At 36.9% G+C, this 21,491-nt stretch overlaps 1 protein-coding gene across 1 annotated transcript; it reads right to left on the reverse strand.

The window, feature by feature from the left end:
* Positions 1-681: 681 nt before the first annotated feature.
* LOC127858172 (RNA polymerase II-associated protein 3-like) lies at positions 682-21,297 on the reverse strand. The gene is made up of 10 exons (XM_052395145.1): positions 20,981-21,297; positions 16,256-16,384; positions 14,080-14,199; positions 13,486-13,613; positions 11,227-11,419; positions 6,047-6,154; positions 4,569-5,120; positions 3,135-3,232; positions 1,985-2,079; positions 682-1,573 (listed from the first exon to the last, which is right to left on the reverse strand). Exons 1-10 carry the CDS (start codon positions 21,143-21,145, stop codon positions 1,482-1,484), a joined length of 1,680 nt encoding a protein of 559 aa, XP_052251105.1. The 5' UTR covers positions 21,146-21,297; the 3' UTR covers positions 682-1,481.
* Positions 21,298-21,491: the final 194 nt, after the last annotated feature.

The raw sequence follows: 21,491 nt of genomic DNA on the forward strand, positions 1-21,491 counted from the left end.
TTGGCTCTTGCTTTCTTGGTTAGAAAAAGTTTGCAATCGACTGATATTTTGGCGCAACACTCGCGGACGTCTTTCAACCTCTCTTAAACATTTTGATTTCGCATCCTTATAGAAACTGAAAGTACAGACGCTTTACATATACATGCACAATGAGCGACGAATTATGTAAGATTGAAAATGCATGTATGTCTTCGTCAATTATTTGGTCATAATTTTGACTGCCCCGTTATCCGTGCGCTTGCTGAATGAAAGCGTCGCCGTGTTATGATAATTATTCCAAAGTTAAGAGAAAATTCCGAAATCGAGCAAAGCATTTTCGATCGAAGCTTTTGCATCGTACGCATCAAATTTGACGAATTTGCGTAAAAGTCAAATTGATTGCGTTTTCAATACGCATGATATTGTTTATCATTGCGTTTTAAAATATTTTAATAGGGTGAAAGACGCAGATAAGCAGCTTATCTGGGGCACTGGATGAGGCCACCATTCTTCATGTACACAAACAGGTTAATAACACAACGAATGCTGGTAGCCCGAGTCTCTGCAAACACCGCATTAGTTTTCCATGTGGCCAAGTCTCTTATTTATGCAGCCTTAGCTTGGGTAAGCTAATACTGAATAGGCCCCAGACTATGTATTACTCAAAATTATGCAGTACCAGCAAAACATTGATAAATATGCTAATGTGAAGAATATTTTATTCCACAAACATTATGACACACAAATACAACCCCAAAAAGCGTGTGAGCACGTTATTCATGTACTGTACATGCCAGAATTCAGACAGACATCATATGTACATGAAAGTAAATGTTCTGCTGATCACAACAGAAGTAGAATATTAGATGTATCACTGTAATGGACTCTTTCCACCAACTGACTCATAATTAACATTTTCTCAATGAATCATGTACATAACACAAGTATTTATAAACCACACGCTCAACAAGTGAATGCCGAGAAATGCATGTCAATCTTATCATCATAAACATTGATATAAATAATCTGTATTTATTACCATTATGATAAAAAGGGACAACAGATATGCAACTTTCAGACTTAATTGTTCATGTTCATGAATGGATTGTTTCACAAATACATGTATATATTTCATGGTCATCAATCGTAACTGTCAGCCTTGTGTTTTCATATGGGCCTCGTTCTGCGAAAGCTGGGCTTAATGCATGTACATAAAGTGTTGTCCAAGATTAGCCTGTGCAGTTCCCACAGGATACTGACATCACTCTCTGCCTTTAGGGCATGTTCTTTTAGCAATATATATATATAAATGAAATATCAAATAAAATCGGCAAGTGTCTTCCCTGATATGGGCAAGTGTCCTCCTTGATATGGGCAAGTGTCCTCCTTGATATGCTTGAGCACATGTTGAAGGCTAATCTGGGACAACACTTTACGCACATGCATTCAGACCATTCACAACCCAGCTCATATACACCATGTAATTCCACATCTGCCAGGCATCATCTGACTTCATATTTCACTGCTAGCGTGTCTATATCTGTCGCACTGTGTTCACCGATTTCCCGCAGATGGATAAAGATGGTCTTCAAAACTGTAAAGAAAAAAATTACGATGTCTGACCATAAGAATTAATTTTCTTCACGTGAGTGTTTGTGAGTGAATTACATGTATTTTATAATATAGTAAAGTTATGCATTCATCATTGGTAAACATTTCTTTGAAGTCTTGTATTGCATAGGTTTTATAAATGGCCAAATGTGTGATGCTACCATGTTGTTCTGGGCTGGATATTAACATGACATAAATAGGCTATGAGTATGGTTTAATAACTTGTCTTTGCTGAACATGAAAATATCATAACTATGCAATGTGTGGGGGTCCATTACTTTTGTTTGTGGACATGAACATGACATAACTAGGATATGTGTGAGGCTACCATGCTTGTCTTCAATCAACACAGACATGATATATCTATGATATCTATGCAATTGTGTGACCCTACCTTGTGTGTCTTTGCCTGACATAAACATGACAATCATGGAGAATCTGTTGACATCAGCGAGGTGTTTCAGGCACAGGTAGCAGTCCACGTGATCCCTGCAATGGTTAAAAACACACAATACTGCAAACATCTAAATAAGATGTCTGCCCAATTAAGCCCTCGTCAAAATTTATAGTTTTGCAAAGAAGACCTCATTGAAAAGGATATTTCTGCCAACCAAACCCCCATACAAATCAATAATTAAGCCAAGCAAGCCCTCATCATAATAAATAGTTTTACAAAGCAGCCTTCATCCAAATTAATAGGATGGCAAATCAATCACTCAGCAAAACTAGCAGTTTGTAGCAAACCCCAATTGTTTAATGATTTCTTTGCAGCAATCACATATGTTTCAAGCCCACATATATACACCGGCAATCTGAGGAAATCTTGTTCCAAATGTACCACTGCTGGGCTATCAGGCTTGTGGTTATTTTGACAACAGGACTAGTTGAAGTATTCAACATACATGACTATGCAAGCTATATTGAAAATAAAGCAATGTTCAAAATAAGTAGAAACATGATGTTGTGTTTTATCAACACAGATGCATCTGATTGGTTTAAGCCAGTCCTTTAAATTGTCAAATTTATGTCACATTCAAAGTAAAATTACATGATATGGGTGGATCAAATGGGCAACAACAGTTACTGTAAGTTCATGTATTCTGGTACTAGACGAAGCAAATAAAGTTCTTGACATCGTATGAGCTGACATTAAGTTCAATCGCTTCATTATTCTGCAATAATTGATACAGGGGAATACAATATTAGTTTAAACCTATTTATTTTAGTTGGATTGCATTGAAAGCCTCAGGCTTATAGAAACACTCTCGAGTCAGTTTCCTGGGCCTATAACCTGTACTTGATGTCTTTGGACAAGATCTAGAGAACGCTCCCCGAGTGGGGATCAAACCCGTGACCTCCCGATCGCTAGACAGACACTTTATCCATTACACCACGGCGACCTCTAAATAAATTATTAAAGAGGCTAAATAAATTTTATGAATAGTTTTGGTTACATTAAGGGATGGTTTTTAGATTTTTAAGATTTGTTGAATTTTTTCACCATGCAGCTATTGTTCTGCATATTACAAATGTTTTCCCAGTACCTGATATAGCACCCTTGCAGTACATTCAGAATGGTGACCAGTACATCTGCATCCAGGAACTGACCAAACAGAGTCCTATAGTCAGCTGGAGGTATTCTCTGAAACATGGACAATAGTGCAGAATTACATTCCAGGCAATAGCTTATTCATGTATAAATAAAGAATTGGAAACAACAAGAAATATTATTTTTACACAGAAAAAAGAACAAGAGCTTGGCCACAACTTTAACTGATACCCGAGCGCAGCTTTACCATCTATGTTCAATGGAACATAACTCAGTTATTACAGTGGAAGAAAAAAGCGTTTAGCACATATACACTTCAATGTGACAAATTTGAAGATTCAGTTTAACTGCTTGTGAAATGTGGTGGTAGGTAGCTTAAAATACAATACTTTCTTTAGAAAAAGCAACCAACCCACAATCAGCCTCAATATACCATCTCTTTGCATGAGTAAAATTTAATGATGTCTTAAGGTTCTAGGGTGTTAATGAGTTAGTATGAGCTTGATTTTTGTTGTAGTAAGGTGATACAGCACAAACTATGTCTGTAACCACTGCTTATGTTTCAAAACTATGTCGTAGACATGCTTCTTGGGTTGTCATTCACCAAAACACCTCATATAACTAATTGTATTTAGAAACAGAAATTTCAGGGTGTGGGCCTAATTAATCCTTATTTATCTTAAAAGTTTAACAGAAATCACACAATTTTGTATTTCAAATAATTTCATTTGTCACAGAAATATGGACAGTAGGTTTGTTTATATATTAAAAAGCAAATACGTTGAATTGATATTCCCCGACAATATGATTCTGGACACTCATACAAAGTTGCAATAAAATCAGTCAAAGCACTTCCAAGATATGGCTCCTGACTCACAATAAAACATTTTTTTGAGATACAAAGGGCCATAACTCTATTATTAACAGATGGTGTACAATGCCATTTTGCGTGCATCATCCTATTATACATATACATACTCAAACCAAGTTTCAATGAAATCCGCCAAAGCACTTCCAAGATATGACAACGGACGGACAGACGGACAGACAACGCCAAAACAATATCCCTCCGCCTATGGCGGGGGATAATAAAAAGGGCCAACATTGCCATTAATTGCTCTTTAAGTAACCACAAGTTATAAAGTGTTTAATTAATTTAAGCAATATGAATATGTTTCTCAATTGTTAATATCTGTAGAATTCTCTCTTAAATATTTCCGTTGGCAAACAATAACATCACTTACCTCGCCAAGGTTGAAATGCTCAATAAAGGCTGATGTGTGCAAAATTATTGAAATGTCAATAGGCCCAACATTTCTACATAAACATAAATAATTAATATTTTCAATAATTAAATTTTATTTTATTTTGTCATACAAAAATACTCACTTACCGGTATACAATATCCATAAAACTATACGCTGCCTACCTTAAAATACTGGTAGAACTGCTCTTTGTCATGTTTCAGATGTCTATAATCTGCCTGGAACTGCACCGAGGTTGTAGGCACAGAAGTTGCAATCTGGCTTTTAGGAACCGAACTTGACTGGGATGAAGATTGCTTAGACACACGTGAAACATCTGGTGTTGAGCTCACATCGTTCAGTGATCTGTTGTCTTTAACTAATCCATCGGTTTTCTCTGCAGCATGTATGTTTGTATTAGCTGCTAAATTGTCTATGTTACTTGTGCAACTGGAAACTGTCTCAGGATATTCAGATACATCCCATTTGTTTTCAACAACAGACTGAGTTTCAGCCTTCACTTGAACACTAGCACCTTTAGAGTCTGACCTGTACGACGCCATATTTGCAATATCTGCAGGTGAGTTAACAGTAAACTTTTGAAAGTCCATTGTCTCCTTTTCCACCAAGTCTCTCATTTTACGACTCTTTCCCTCTAGTGTCTTTGCGCTGGCTGCCTTTCCTTCATGAGCATCCTCAAAGCCAACTTCCTCTATCTCAATCCTTCTGAGTGGTTTCTGAAACCAAAACAACAGACACATGGCGAGAATTTTCTTCACCCCTATTAATATTCTTATCTGACCAGTGTCATGTATTATTGAGTCTTATGCCATATGCTGCCAGCGCTCAGGTACTTCCCTTACTTTTCATGAGACCCTGAAACCTTTCGTTTCTTTTCGCCAATTTGCAGACTGGTCTGAACAGAAGCTATATTTAAATAAGGAACCACAATAGAATGTTAAATACCCATTGAAACCAGTGGTTTCAGAGGAAAGATTTTGTTTTTTTGGTATATTGAATTTGGTATACAAGTATATATATAATTTGACACTCAGGATGTGGTCGTTTTATGACAAATGGTGAAAGCTTCTTGATGAAATTAAGTAGAGGGCCTATATTACATATGAAACAGAACACCTCTGGACGTTGCAAATAAAGTACTGTATATAGTAACAACATAAATATTACAGATATTTGAGGTTTAAAACAGGGCATAATTTTTGTAATTTTTAAACTTTGCCCAATATCATAAGGTAAAATGTCTGCAAGTTTTAATGTTGGACGTTGTTAAGTGTATGAAAATGCCTGGAGACAAGTTTGAGTATACATGTACATATAGGCAGACAAACATTCATGGTGATTCCAGCATAACCCAAGTATGTTTTTTTTAAAGGGGTATAAATATTTTCTGCAAATCAGGCATATTTAAAAGTTTATTTCTGTGTATAATCTACTCGCATTTGTTTGCATTTAAAATAATATTTGTTAATCAACATACAGAATTGTCCAACAGTGTTTTTCTTTTTGGTTTAAATATTGGGCCTGTAGCAGGTATATAAAGTATATAGTTTAACTATTAGTTATAGACTTATAGTATATAGTTAGTTTTATGGACAAGCACTTCTTGAAAACTGTAACAGTGTAGCTGTTCATGTAATATTACCTGAGAGCGCTGGCCTGGTGGTTTGGTGATGGCTTTCACAATACCAGATGGCCTGGCCTGACTGTCGTCTGCTGTGGACTGAGATACCATCTGCTGCTTGGCCAACTCCTGAATAACATACAGTGGAAAAAAGGTTACGCTCGAAATTTATCAAAAAACAATTTGGTGCTCAGTTTTAATAAATTTCTATAAAATATAAGACTTCAGAGAAATAACTAAGAATACAAAAATTTCAAGAGAAAAAATAAATAGAAAATTACATAACAGAAATGTGTTGAACGCTTTAATGCATTTTTGTGGAAATTAAAACCTTTGACCAAAAGTAAAATATGAACATTAAAAAAACATATACAAATCTACTGCACATGTTTTCTTTAGTAATAGTTAAGTGGTAAGAACAAAGTTATAACAAGAGCTGTCAGAAGACAGCGCGCTCGACTCTTGAGCGCTTGACAGTATAATGGGGAAATTGTTCATATTCAATAAGGTCAAGGTAATATAGTCATATTCTAACTGGATAAGGACCATAATTGAAACATATTGATCGCCTATGTTTTAAAGTAGTGGTACATTATAGACGATTCTGAGTTCAAGTATATTTTCAACAATCTATTGAACATTTGTTAAGACATAAAACAAACTAATAAGATTATATTTCAAATATGATAGCAATAACTTGGGTGTGATGGTTGGACGGTCTTTCAAAAGAAAAATCATCAAAAATAAATATTTGTGTTTTTTTAACATGATTAAAAAAAAATTATTATTTTTTTTGTGTTTGTGTGTGGGAGGAGAGGGGGAATAATGTGGATGTGTGGAAGTTTATTAGATGATATTTCAAAAATAAGAAAAAAAAAGGAAAAACAAGAGCTGTAACCATAGGATGACTTATGCCCCCTATAAACACTATAGAAGTTATGAGCTTTTTTCGAAACCTTAACATAGATTTCGAAACGGACTCTAAGTTCGAGGTCAAGGTCACAGGGGTCAAATTTTGTGTGCATATGGAAAGGCCTTGTCCATATACACATGCATACCAAATATGAAGATTATATCACAAGGGACATAGAAGAAATGAGTATTTTTCGAAACCTAAACGCAGATTTTGAAACCTAAACACGGACCCTAAGTTCAACGTCAAGGTCACAGGGGTCAAACTTTTGTGCGTATGGAAAGGCCTTGTCCATATACACATGCATACCAAATATGAAGGTTATATCTAAAGGGACATAGAAGTTATGAGCATTTTTCGAAACTTAACACAGATTTCGAAACCTTAACGCGGACCCTAAGTTCAACATCAAGGTCACAGGGGTCAAAATTTTTGTGCGTATGGAAAGGCTTTGTCCATATAGTATATACACATGCATACCAAATATGAAGGTTACATCTCAAGGGACATAGAAGTTATGAGCATTTTTCGAAACCTAAACGCAAAGTGTGACGGAAAGACGGACAGACAGACGGACAGACAGTCCGATCACTATATGCCCTCCTACCGGGGGCATAAAAAAATAATTTTGGGATGGTTTGGGTGGAGTCCATTGTGGTATGTCAGGTAAGTTTTTTAAGTGTTGTAAGAGCTGTGTTTGACCTTGACCTTGAAGGATGACCTTGACTTAAACCTTTCACCACTCAAAATGTGCAGCTCTATGAGATACACATGCATGCCAAATATCAAGTTGCTATCTTCAATATTGCAAAATTTGACCTTTGACCTCGAAGAATGACCTTGACCTTTCACCACTCAAAATGTGCAGCTCCATGAGATACGCATGCGTGCCAACTATCAAGTTGCTATTTTCAATGTTAAAAGTTTCGGACGGACAAACGCCATATATTTGACCTTTGACCTTGAAGGACAACCTTGACCTTACACCACTCAAAATGTGCAGCTCCATGAGATACACATCCATGCCAAATATCAAGTTGCTATCTTCAAGATTGCAAAAATTATGGCCAATGTTTAAGTTTTTGGACGGACGCACAGACTGACTGACAGTTCAACTGCTACTGGGGGCATAAAACAAGAGCACCGCCTTGCGGGTGCAGACCGCTCATCTATTTTCTTTTTAAAGGTGAAGGGACTCTCATTTTCAATCACAAAGGAGGGAGGAGTGGAGTGAAGAGGGGTGTATAGTGTGGGGTTGTGGACATTTATTACATTATCTTCCAAAAAAGCGAAAAAAAAAAAAATCGGGGGGGGGGGGGGGGGGGGGTTTTGGGTGCGATGGTTGGACGGTATTTCAAAAATAACCGTTTTAAAAAAAAAATGGGGGGGGGGTATAGTGTGAGGGTGTGGTGATAATTTGTGAGATGATCTTAAAAAAAAAAAAAAAAAAAAAAAATCAAAAAAAAAAATTGGGGGGGGGTGGGGTGGGGGGGGTGGGGTGGGGGTATAGTGTGAGGGTGTGGTGGTCATTTGTGAGATGATCTTAAAAAAAAAAAAAAAAAAAAAAAAAAATAGGGGGGGGGGAGGGGGGAGGGGGGGGAGGAGGGCACGGGGGATGGTTTGGGTGAAGTCTATTGTGGTATGTCAGGTAAGAGTAGTTTCATCAAAGTATCAATCAAATCTAATCATAAATAAAGAAGTTATGGCAATTTTAGCAAAATTTAATAATTTGACCTTGAGAGTCAAGGTCATTCAAAGGTCAAAGTAAAATTCAAGTTGCCAGGTACAGTAACCTCATGATAGCATGTAAGTATTTGAAGTTTGAAAGCAATAGCCTTGATACTTAGAGTGGATCGAAACACAAAATTTAACCATATATTAAAAGTTACTAAGTCAAAAAAGGGCCATAATTCCGTAACAATGACAACCAGAGTTATGCAACTTGTCCTTTTACTGTACCCTTATGATAGTTTGTGAGTGTTCCAAGTATGAAAGCAATATCTATGATACTTTAGGGGTAAAGTGGACCAAAACATAAATCTTAACCAAATTTTCAATTTTCTAAGTATAAAGGGCCCATAATTCCGTCCAAATGCCAGTCAGAGTTACATAACTTTGCCTGCACCGTCCCCTTATGATAGTTCATAAATCTTGCAAGTATGAAAGCAATAGCTTTGATACTGTAGGAATAAAGTGGACCTAAACACAAAACTTAATCAAATTTTCAATTTTCTAAGTATAAAAAGGGCACATAATTCTGTCAAAATGCCAGTCAGATTACATTACTTTGCCTGCACAGTCCCCTTATGATAGTTAGTAAGTGTTGCAAGTATGAAAGCAATAGCTTTGATGCTTAAGGAATAAAATGGACCTAAACACAAAACTTAACCAAAATTGTCAATTTTCTAAGTATAAAAAGGGCTCATAATTCTGTCAAAATGCATGCCAGAGTTATCTAACTTTGCCTGCCCAGTCCCCTCATGATAGTAAGTAAGTGTACCAAGTTTGAATGCAATAGCATTGATACTTACTGAGAAAAGTGGAACTAAACGCAAAACTTAACCAAAATTTTCAATTTTTTAAGTATAAAAAGGGCACATAATTCTGTCAAAATGCACGCCAGAGTTATCTAACTTTGCCTGCCCAGTCCCCTCATGATAGTAAGTAAGTGTACCAAGTTTGAATGCAATAGCATTGATACTTTCTGAGAAAAGTGGACCTAAACGCAAAACTTAACCGGACGCCGACGCCAACGCCAACGCCGACGCCGACGCCGACGCCAAGGTGATGACAATAGCTCATAATTTTTTTTCAAAAAATAGATGAGCTAAAAAGGAAAAAATAAAAAAAAAAATTTTGGGGGGGGGGGGGGGTTCTGGGGTGGAGCCTGGGGGATGGTTTGGGTGGAGTCCATTGTGGTATGTCAGGTAAGCGTTTTTTAGTCAAAGTATGAATCAAATCTGATCCTAAACAAGGGCTGTTTGTAAAACATGCATGCCCTCCATATGGGCTGTCAGTTGTAGTGGCAGCCATTGTGTGAATACGTTTTTTGTCACTGTGACCTTGACCTTTGACCTAGTGACCTGAAAATCAATAGGGGTCATCTGCAAATCATGATAAATGTACCTATGAAGTTTCATGATCCTAGGGCTAAGTATTCTTGAGTTATCACCCAGAAACCATTTTACTGTTTCGAGTCACTGTGACCTTGACCTTTGACCTAGTGACCTGAAAATCAATAGGGGTCATCTGCCAGTCATGATCAATGTACCTATGAAGTTTCATGATCCTAGGCCTAAGCGTTCTTGAGTTTTCATCCGGAAACCATCTAGTGGACGGACATACGGACGGACATACGGACCAACATGTGCAAAACAATATACCCCTTTTCTTCGAAGGGGGGCATAATAAAGAAGTTATGGCAATTTAAGCAATACTGATTTATTTGACCTTGAGATTCAAGGTCATTCAAAGGTCAAGGTCAAATTCAACTTGCCAGGTACAGTACCCTCATGATAGTAAGAAAGAATTTGAAGTTTGAAAGCAATAGTCTTGATACTTTAGAAGTAAATAGTCTTGATACTTTAGAAGTACAGTGCATTTTAACACAAAATTTAACAAAATATTCAAAGTAACTAAGTCAAAAAAAGGCCATAATTCCATCAAAATGCAAACCAGAGTTATGCAACTTGTCCTGTTCAGTCCCCTTATGATAGTAAGCGAGTGTTCCAAGTCTGAAAGCAATAGCTTTGATACTTTCGGAGTAAAATGGACCAAAACACAAAACTTAACCAAATTTTCAATTTTCTAAGTATAAAAGGGGCCATAATTCTGTCAAAATTCCAGTCAGAGTTACATAACTTTGCCTGCACAGTCCCCTTATGATAGTTAGTAAGTGTTGCAAGTATTAAAGCAATAGCTTTGATACTTTCGGAATAAAGTGGACCTAAACACAAAACTTAACCAATTTTTCAATTTTCTAAGTATAAAAAGGGGCATAATTCTAAAAATAATGCTGACAGAGTTATGCAACTTGACTTGACATACACAATTGTCTTGTTGCCATAAAGAAGTATTCCAAGTTTGAGTTAATTATCTTTGATAGTGTTAAAGTTATTTGACTTTATAAAAAACTTTAACCAACGGCGACGCAGACGCCGGGTTGAGTAGTATAGCTCTCATTTTTCTTCGAAAAGTCAAGCTAAAAAGCAATTATTTTATGTGTCACAGAATGCAGACTTGAAATGGTCACATTCAGATTATAAAGTGACTGCCCTCAGTACTTAACCTTTTCAATCAACTCGATGTCAGATTTGGCCTGTTTGTTCTGAGGTTCGAGCTGCAGTACCCTCTCATAGTCCCTTCTGGCCTCCTCATATTTGTTTAGGCCCAGCCTGGCTGTCCCACGACGTAGGTAGGCCTTCGTGTACAGAGGGTCAAGAGTCAGCGCTATAGAGCAGTCCAGCTCAGCGGCTGCAAACCTGCAAGTATAAGTGTTTATTCACTCAAGAATATACAACCTTATTCATCACAAACACTGCTTAATTATGAATCTCCACCAAGAAAGTTTTCATCCCCTTTGTCTGTATTGATATAGACATATCCATTGTACCCACAGTTAAGCTTGGAATCATCTGCTTAAGTATTTAAAATTGTGTAAAAGACAGAATCCTCAGACCAGTCTTTAACCCGGTGTTGATTAAAAGCACTGAGGCTTACCTAATGCATCACATAAATATTGGGAATTTATGCTTACATCAAAAGTGTTGTTGGTTCAGCTAAAAATTAGTCTACGTCTATGATAAAGAAATGTATTTTTGCATTTTTTGTTCTAAGCGATCACTATCCATTTTATGCTTGACTTAATATACATGCCAGAATTAAGAATAAATTTTCTGCTTCAAACCAGTACTTGATGTCTGTAAAAATATTTCTATAGAAATGAGTAGAGACTAAATGCGGAAGTCGTCCACTCACAAGTCATCCATTGATCCATGCAGTAACCATACCAGATTATCCAGATATCAATGTACTTCACCACCTAGCCTGAATACTTAAAATAGGCTGCTGCTAGCAATAACATTCGCTCAGCCACTGCAAACTTTAAGTAATAGATTTGAAATTAAGTTTAATATGCTTTCTTTTTCATTAAAAAAATTAAATCCAAGGTGTTTTAATAAGCTTGTCCTGTTTAAACTCATCCTTATTCAACATTATCCTAGCTCTCTATTTATGTTTATGTCGAACTACAAGTAACATATGATATGTGAATATTTTTATTCCATAACCAAGCCTGTGGGATTCAACTGATACGTATATCCTCCCTGTTGAACACAGCAAGCCTGTGGGATTCAACTGATATGTATATCCTCCCTGTTGAACACAGCAAGCCTGTGGGATTCAACTGATACGTATATCCTCCCTGTTGAACACAGCAAGCCTGTGGGATTCAACTGATTAGTATATCCTCCCTGTTGAACACAGAAGCCTGTGGGATTCAACTGATATTTATATCCTCCCTGTTGAACACAGCAAGCCTGTGGGATTCAACTGATACGTATATCCTCCCTGTTGAACACAGCAAGCCTGTGGGATTCAACTGATACGTATATCCTCCCTGTTGAACACAGCAAGCCTGTGGAATTCAACTGATAAGTATATCCTCCCTGTTGAACACAGAAGCCTGTGGGATTCAACTGATACGTATATCCTCCCTGTTGAACACAGCAAGCCTGTGGAATTCAACTGATACATATATCCTCCCTGTTGAACACAGCAAGCCTGTGGAATTCAACTGATACGTATATCCTCCCTGTTGAACACAGCAAGCCTGTGGGATTCAACTGATACGTATATCCTCCCTGTTGAACACAGCAAGCCTGTGGAATTCAACTGATACGTATATCCTCCCTGTTGAACACAGCAAGCCTGTGGAATTCAACTGATACGTATTATCTCCCTGTTGAACACAGCAAACCTGTGGGATTCAACTGATACGTATATCCTCCCTGTTGAACACAGCAAGCCTGTGGAATTCAACTGATACGTATATCCTCCCTGTTGAACACAGCAAGCCTGTGGGATTCAACTGATACGTATATCCTCCCTGTTGAACACAGCAAGCCTGTGGAATTCAACTGATACGTATATCCTCCCTGTTGAACACAGCAAGCCTGTAGGATTCAACTGATACGTATATCCTCCCTGTTGAACACAGCAAGCCTGTGGGATTCAACTGATACGTATATCCTCCCTGTTGAACACAGCAAGCCTGTGGGATTCAACTGATATGTATATCCTCCCTGTTGAACACAGCAAGCCTGTGGGATTCAACTGATATTTATATCCTCCCTGTTGAACACAGCAAGCCTGTGGGATTCAACTGATACGTATATCCTCCCTGTTGAACACAGCAAGCCTGTGGGATTCAACTGATACGTATATCCTCCCTGTTGAACACAGCAAACACAAGGCTAATCTGAGATGACACTTCACACATATATGCATTAAAATCCATTTTCCCAGAGCACAGCCTATATGTACTTACTTGTCCTGTTTGAGCAAGGCCATGGCCCTGTTTGCAGGCAGCAAGGGGTTGGTAGGGTCAAGGTCAGCCCCTCTGGTGTAGCACTCTATCGCCATAGAGTAGTCTCCCTTCTTGAAGTACTCATTGCCCTGTGAATATCAAGGCTTAGCAAAATAAACTACATACTGTTCTTAAAAGATGAGCTCATATTGTGAAATTAGCTTTCCTGAAAAGCAAACAAGATCTTTATCATTATTAACTGAAAACTGTTTGCAGACGTTTTTGCGTGTTATAAAATACTTGTTATGAATGGACACAATAAAGTGCATGTGTCCTAATTAACTCAAAAGTAATATTCAATTACTGTGTTTTTCCTCGATATTAAGCATGCACCGGAAAATTATACCATACCTTATATGATATTCTGAACATTTTCCTCAATTTCAAAGTATTTTTTTGGAAAGAGACAAAATGTCAATCCACAAAAGACCCTTAAAGGATAAAAAATGTGCTTTATTCACCTTTGGTTGCTTACAAGCATCTACCACAATTAAAATCAGTTACTATTGACCACTAGTTACTGATGAATGTGTGAGCCCTGTATGTAGCCCTCACTTTATCTTTCTCCAGGACAGCAGCCTGTTTCTTCCTCTCAGTCTCCCACTCCTCGTCCGTCTCATACTCCTCCTCTGAGGATGATGGTCCATTCTCGTCAAGATTTTCACATGCTTTGTCCTAGTGAATATAACATATCATATTATCAACATATGTTTTCATGAACATTTAAACCGCTCTATCAAGGTTCTTGTTCAATCTTTTTTTATTTGAACCCTCAATCTACCCTTTCCTAAGAGTTGGTATTCTACTCCTCAGAACTCGCAACCTCCTAGGGTCACAGTGACCTGTATCAGCTGAGAACAATACACAACCATGTTATAAATCAGTGCTCTAAAATATTGCTTTTAACAAAAAATTCAGATGAGGACAAGGGTACCGATTTATTAAGCAACTTACGCAAGTCTTAGACTTACGCACATATTTTAAAATTATTGAATTTTATTTATTTCAGATTGACGCAAATCAATTTTTACTTGCAATGTAACATTATTTTATGAATTTCTTTAAAACATACCCTATGTCAATGTAGCAATACTTTGAAGGAACTATACTGAATTTAAAATATGTGCGTAAGTCTACGAATTGCGTAAGTAGCTTAGTAAAACGGTACCCAGGATTTTATGGTAGACAAATACACTGGGTGTTATGGAAAGAACAGACATTCCTTTAACTACGCCTTCAACTAAAGTCTTAAGTTAAGTACAAACAAGAGGGCCAAAAGCCCTGGGGCGCTCACCCCAAATCCGCAAAAACTGAACTGACCTGATCTGCTTTAATAAGGTTTGATGTGACTTCTAAAAACTTATCTAACCCTGAAGACAGATATTTAATTTTGGTCTAGACATTATAGGAACAAATGTTTTGACCAAGTTTGGAAAATAGGCAACAAAGTTGGCCCCTAATTGGCAGTTTTGAAATTATCAAATATAAGTCTCATATACATATTTTTTTATCATGTCATACAATTATTAAACTGCATCCCCTGGCAGCCATTGATTTTACTGGAGAATTTTCAAACTCTTGTAATGAATTATTATCATAAGAATCAGAAAAAATGTATCTTAACAAGGGCTGTTTGTAAAACATGCATGCCCCCCATATGGGCTGTCAGTTGTAGTGGCAGCCATTGTGTGAATATTGTATTTGTGACCTTGACCTTTAACCTAGTGACCTTAAAATCAATAGGGGTCATCTGCCAGTCATGATCAATGTACCTATGAAGTTTTACAATCCTATGCCTTATTATCCTTGAGTTATCATCAGGAAACCATTTTACTGTTTTGAGTCACTGTGACCTTGACCTTTGACCTAGTGACCTGAAAATGAATAGGGGTCATCTGCCAGTCATGATCAATGTACCTATGAAGTTTCATGATCCTAGGCATAAGCATTCTTGAGTTATCATCTGGAAACCATTATACTATATCGAGTCACTGTGACCTTGACCTTTGACCTAGTGACCTGAAAATCAATAGGGGTCATCTGCCAGTCATGATCAATGTACCTATGAAGTTTCATGATCCTAGGCGTAAGCATTCTTGAGTTATCATCCGGAAACCATTTTACTATTTCGAGTCACTGTGACCTTGACCTTTGACCTAGTGACCTGAAAATCAATAAGGGTCATCTGCCAGTCATGATCAATGTACCTATGAAATGAAGTTTCATGATCCTAGGCCTAAGCATTCTTGAGTTATCATCCAGAAACCATTTTACTATTTCGAGTCACTGTGACCTTGACCTTTGACCTAGTGACCTGAAAATCAATAGGGGTCATGATCAATGTACCTATGAAGTTTCATGATCCTAGGCCTAAGCATTCTTGAGTTATCATCCAGAAACCATCTGGTGGACGGACCGACGGATGGACCGACAGACAGACTGACAATATACCCCCTCTTCTTCAAAGGGGGGCATAATATAACTGAATAGAAAAAAAACAACAACTCAGCTTTTAAAATCTGATGCAGGGCAAACTAGACCATGCAGATGCAATATAAAGATAAGACTTTTTTTATCATATCATATGTATAGGAATTGGAGGTGCGGCAAATCTGACAAACACTGATCAATTTGTTGTGGCCTCAGGTGAACATAAAATAAATGAAATCAATACTTCAAATTGTTGGGTATTGAGATCAAGTACAAAATGTCCATTCCACAAGTGACTCACCACATCAAACTTATCCCAGGACCTGTAGTCATAGGCGCTGATACGCTTTGGTTTGGCTTCACCCTTTTTCTTCTTTACTTTCTTCTTTAGTTTCTTCTTCTCTAAGCTGTTTCTTACTGGAGGCAGTATCTAAAAGTAGGGAAGTAAATGGAAAAAAAAAGCAAAACAACATTTATTGTTTGTATGATGATATTGCTTCAATAGGTCCATGTTTATCAATATCTAGTCATCACAAAGTTGTTTGGGGGAAAGGTCACAACAGTGGGCCAGAAATTAGCAATTCGAGCAAGCAATCCCTAATTCTTATCTAAATAACTCAAGGCCAAGAAAATGTTTCAAGCCAGCCTGTGGGCATGTGCTCATTTCCGTCAGTGGATTGTGGAGGGAGGACGGTTTTAGCTGTTTCCCAATGCTCAGAGTGGTGCAAAATTCACATACCTTCTTACCATGCAGAGTAACAAGCATAATGTAGTTTGGGGAGCTTAGGATTTGATTCACTTAAAAAAAATTAATTCTGGACAAGCTTTTTGATAATTTGCCATAATTTTGGTTTTCAAATATCCTTCAGTGACCAAATACCTGTGTATATTAAGAAAACAAGTTTCAGAACATCTCAACTAATGCAACAACAAACTCTAATTGGAAATAAAAGTGTTGTGTTTACACTTGTGCCGTCGTCTGCTTCACAATGCAGAGTATGTGGACATTTCTTGAAAGGGACCAAATGATATTAAAATGAATGGAATATAGATAAATTTGGATAATTTTAATTTAATATAAAGTTATACATGTTTTTTTGCCTCATTTTTGTTGTATTTGTCTTTAAATCATAGTATGGGTTGTTAAACCAAATACTCAGAGCACCTGCGTGTGCCAACACACGGCTGTGGGTGCAGTTTTGAATAAATGAAAGCTTGTCAGAAGAAAAGCACTTTGATTTTAGAGCCTATGTTAAAGTTTTATATTAGAGGTCACAGTGACCTTGACCTTTTACCTAGTGACCCCAAAAAAATGGGTGTGGCGTGTAGAACTGATGAAGGTGCATCTATATATGAAGTTTCAAAGTTGTAGGTGGAAGCACTTTGATTTTTGAGCCTATGTTAAAGTTTTATATTAGAGGTAACAGTGACCTTAACCTTTGACCTAGTGACCTAAAAATGGGTGAGGCATGTAGAACTCATCAAAGTGCATCTACATATGAACTTTCAAAGTTGTAGGTTGTAGGTGGAAGCATTTTGATTTTAGAGCATAATATTATGTAAAAGTTTTATATTAAAGGTCACAGTGACCTTGACCTTTGACCTAGTGACCCAAAAATGGGTGTGGCGTGTAGAACTCATCAAAGTGCAGGTTCATATGAAGTTTCAAAGATGTAGGTGGAAGCACTTTGATTTTAGAGCCAATACTAAGGTTTAAGCACGGCGGACGGCAGACGGCGGATGACAAGCTGGCTATGACAATATCTTGGATTTTCTCCGAAAACAGCCGAGCTAATAAAATGTCCAAAAGCTAAATAAATTAAGGTTTCTTAAAGATATTGGTAAAGGACAGTGTGCTTGAGCTTTTATTGCAACATGGTTTAAATTGAATAACCCTATACATCAAAGAGCTGCACATGTTATCAGGGTCGTTCAAACAAGTAAAAAGCATATGATAGGCACCTAACATTAACATGCAAAGATTGTGACTTTTTCGGCGTATGTTTATCCCTGCTTTTCAGCTTACATGTCCTTTACATAACGCCACGAGACCCAAATAAAAACACTGCATTAACTCCATCGACTGATTCGAGCATAATCCCCGGAATATTAGCAACATCACCGCGTCTTTGTAACACTGGTGTAGGGACATGCAGACTAATCTCTGCATGTTCACAACACAGAATTACTTTCAAGATATTAAATAAAACAAAGTTTTGGGAAATAAATTAATGAAAACCTCAGTAAATGGCATTTGTCTTATATTGTGAGACAAAACCACCATAATAGTAGTGTCAATGATAGAAGGGGATCTTTAATTATATATCAACACGTGTATCAGTCTGTCTGAACATACATTATTTTTTTGCAAGCCAGAATATGGTACTGACATTAGCCAGATTGCTATAAATAACACAGTGTGACTTAAATTTAAATTGGAAAGTATTGTGGTTAAATGTTTCATTTACTAGATGGAATGAGATTTTTAAAGACCTGCGTCATGCAATAATAGGTCTAAATCTCTAATGCAATATGCTGCCAGCGTAGCTCCAGTCCAGCCTCAGAATCCGCACAGTCTTGTCAGGATGCGCCTTCTGAGGAGCACAGTCAGGAGTTACCATGAAACTTGGGATGCTTTTTATAGGAGGCATGTAGCCCATGACCAGATTGGGCATGTGCACAAGCTCAACTTGAGCTAGGCTGGCGGCATATGCTATAATACCAATTTTTGCATGACACAGAATGATGAAACAGTGTCATTTGAATGTAAGGAAAGTAACAGCGTCTTTATCAACTATCAACATACCATATGTTTTGATGACTAAGAAATAAATTCATGATAAGTAATGCGAGTACACATATGATGTGATCTCCCAAAGTAAAATGTATATCTACAAACACTATCATGTAGTTTAATATATGTGTATTTCATACCAAACATTACATGCAGTGGATATGTGACTGTTACGTGAAAAAAAACCCACAACAAGTATTAACCCTTTGTTGTTTTATGTAATAACTGAAAACAACTTAACATGGGACAAAATTGTCACAAAACCAGGTTTTCAATTTGAAAAAAAAGTCTGATAAAGGGAGACAATTCAAAATGTGCATTTTTACCCCCCTTGTGTAAGATTCAATCTATTTTTACTCGTGGCAACCTTGATTTCAATTTTTAAAAAAAGTCTGACAAAGGGAGAAAACTAAAAATGTGCATTGTTAGATGTTCATAGTTACCCCCCTTGTTTCAAAATCCATCTATTTTTAGTGGTGGCAACCTTGACCTTGGAGATATCGACGTAATTCTTTCGCGTCCAATGAAGGTTAACAAATGTGCCAAATGATTTTAAAATCTAAATATGAACGACATAGTTATGACCCAGACAAGCTCATTTATGGCCATTTTTTACCTTTAAACTCAAATTGTTACTTTGACCTTGGATATATCGACGTAATTCTTTCGCGCGACACACCGTCCAATGATGGTGAACAAATGTGCCAATTGATTTTAAAATCTCACAAAGAACGACAAAGTTATGGCCCGGACAAGCTTCAGACATTCTCAAAAGTGCCGGACCGTCGGACCTGACCGACGTTTTTAAGAAAGGTCCCATTGAAAATGCTATGTTGCCGGTCCGAATGTCCGGTAAATGATAAAAGATCAGAAGGTTATTTATTTCATAGAATTAAAATCTGAAAATAAAAGAAATATGAACATTAAAAATTGCGTCGTATTTCTGTTTACATGCATGAAATGTTTCTGCGCATGCGCAACGGACACTTCTGAGTAAACATTGTCAATAGTTGTCACGGTTAAACGACACACGTTCTGCAACACAGATCGTTGTATTTGGGGGCATTAACAGTTTGTTCTCGATTAAATTTAAGCTTAGTAGTGCGTTTTTATTGGTTTATATATCTATGTGGCCAGTTTATTGAAATGTGTAGTATAATTCTGAGTTATCATGTCATTTCGCGACCGGGAAATAGTTTTTAATGAAATTTTTGTAATACCGATAATTGCTTAGTGATGTTAAAACTTAGTCTGTTCATTATGTTATTGATATCCAGCATGTGGTCTGTTGATTTAGGTATATAATTGATTGCTTACAAGTAATCAATGTGATTCTTGTGTAAAAATAATTTATTCACAATCTTTAGTCATTGTCATAGTCCCTTAAAACTAGTTCTTCTTGAATTCTCTGAGCTTTTATAAGTACATACGTACATCCCAGCGACCCGGAGGGTCAATAGCTGGGAGTTGTATTATTGCAACTACCTTAAAACTATTAGCAGTGCTTTTTTTCTTAATGTGGGGAAAAGTAAAGGCCTGGCTTCAATTGAAAGAGGAAATATCAACAAAACTGAGAATGGGGGAAATTATTTCCAAGGTAAACTTAACATTTTGGAAATTTGCATGATTTTAATGAAAAAAAGTTGGGGGAACGGTCTTTTCTCTTAGGGAAAGCGGCCTATATAAGGCCCCTGCTAAATAAGGAAAAGCCCTGATTAGTATCTAAAAACTTTTGTTTCAACAGCAATTTGCACACCAGTATACAATAATTGAATTTTCAATCGAGAAATTGCTTTATTTTAAACTATTTTTTTTTTTTTTGAATATTTTTTCTTTACAATATTGCAAGTGTTTGTGATTTGTTAGTGTTAAGTGTTGTGTTGCTTTTTTACATTTCATTTTTCCAATAATCATAATGTCAATATATTTGAGTTGGTGATATGATGTTTCGGTCCTATGAAGCTCAGTCTGGTCCTGCAAGTTTTTTAAGTCCACCGGACCGAATGTCCTGTGGACCAAAAATACTTTTGGGAGTGTCTGAAGCTTGTTCCGCCCGCCCGCCGACTTTCACCAATCTAATAACCAGTTTTTTCCTTCAGAAAATCTTGTTAAAAAATCTATCTTAATTAAAGTCAGAATATATAAAGATATTTCTTGTTATTTTTTTTATCTCCAAGTCATATCACTTATTGGATCAAGTTTATGTTCAACCTTATAAGTACATCATTTAACCTCATCTTGCGATTTTCCTTTCTCCTTGAGCGACTTCTCCTTGTCTTTTATTTCTGATTCCCAGCTTTCCAAGTCCTTCAGAAAACTCTGTAACTCTTGGTTGTTTTGTTTCATCTGGTATTGGAGGTTCAACATTTTCTCCTCGTGTGGCGAGATTTTCGACATTTTGGTTATTATATTGGTTTACAATTTGCAATAGTTTTTTAGTTTACTTTGTCAAATACTCAATAATTATTTGTTTTGGACTAAATCACCATGAGAAACTTCTAGTCGGTCAGGTTGATGGGCGCAGACATGTTGGAAACAAGAAAGTATCACACCGCATAAGAATTAAGGCTACATCACACCATGATAATTTACAGAGATAAAGAGTGGAAAGCACGGTGCACTCGCTCATCATAATGGTTGTCCTTGTTCTTTTCACACACCGATCATGCAAATTAGTTTCGTGGTTCTCTTACTCAATAAAGTAAAACAGCATACTTTGCATTAATTAGAACTACTCTAGAAT

The sequence above is a fragment of the Dreissena polymorpha genome, chromosome 1 (assembly GCF_020536995.1).
Source record: "Dreissena polymorpha isolate Duluth1 chromosome 1, UMN_Dpol_1.0, whole genome shotgun sequence".
In the NCBI taxonomy this organism is placed as follows: domain Eukaryota; kingdom Metazoa; phylum Mollusca; class Bivalvia; order Myida; family Dreissenidae; genus Dreissena; species Dreissena polymorpha.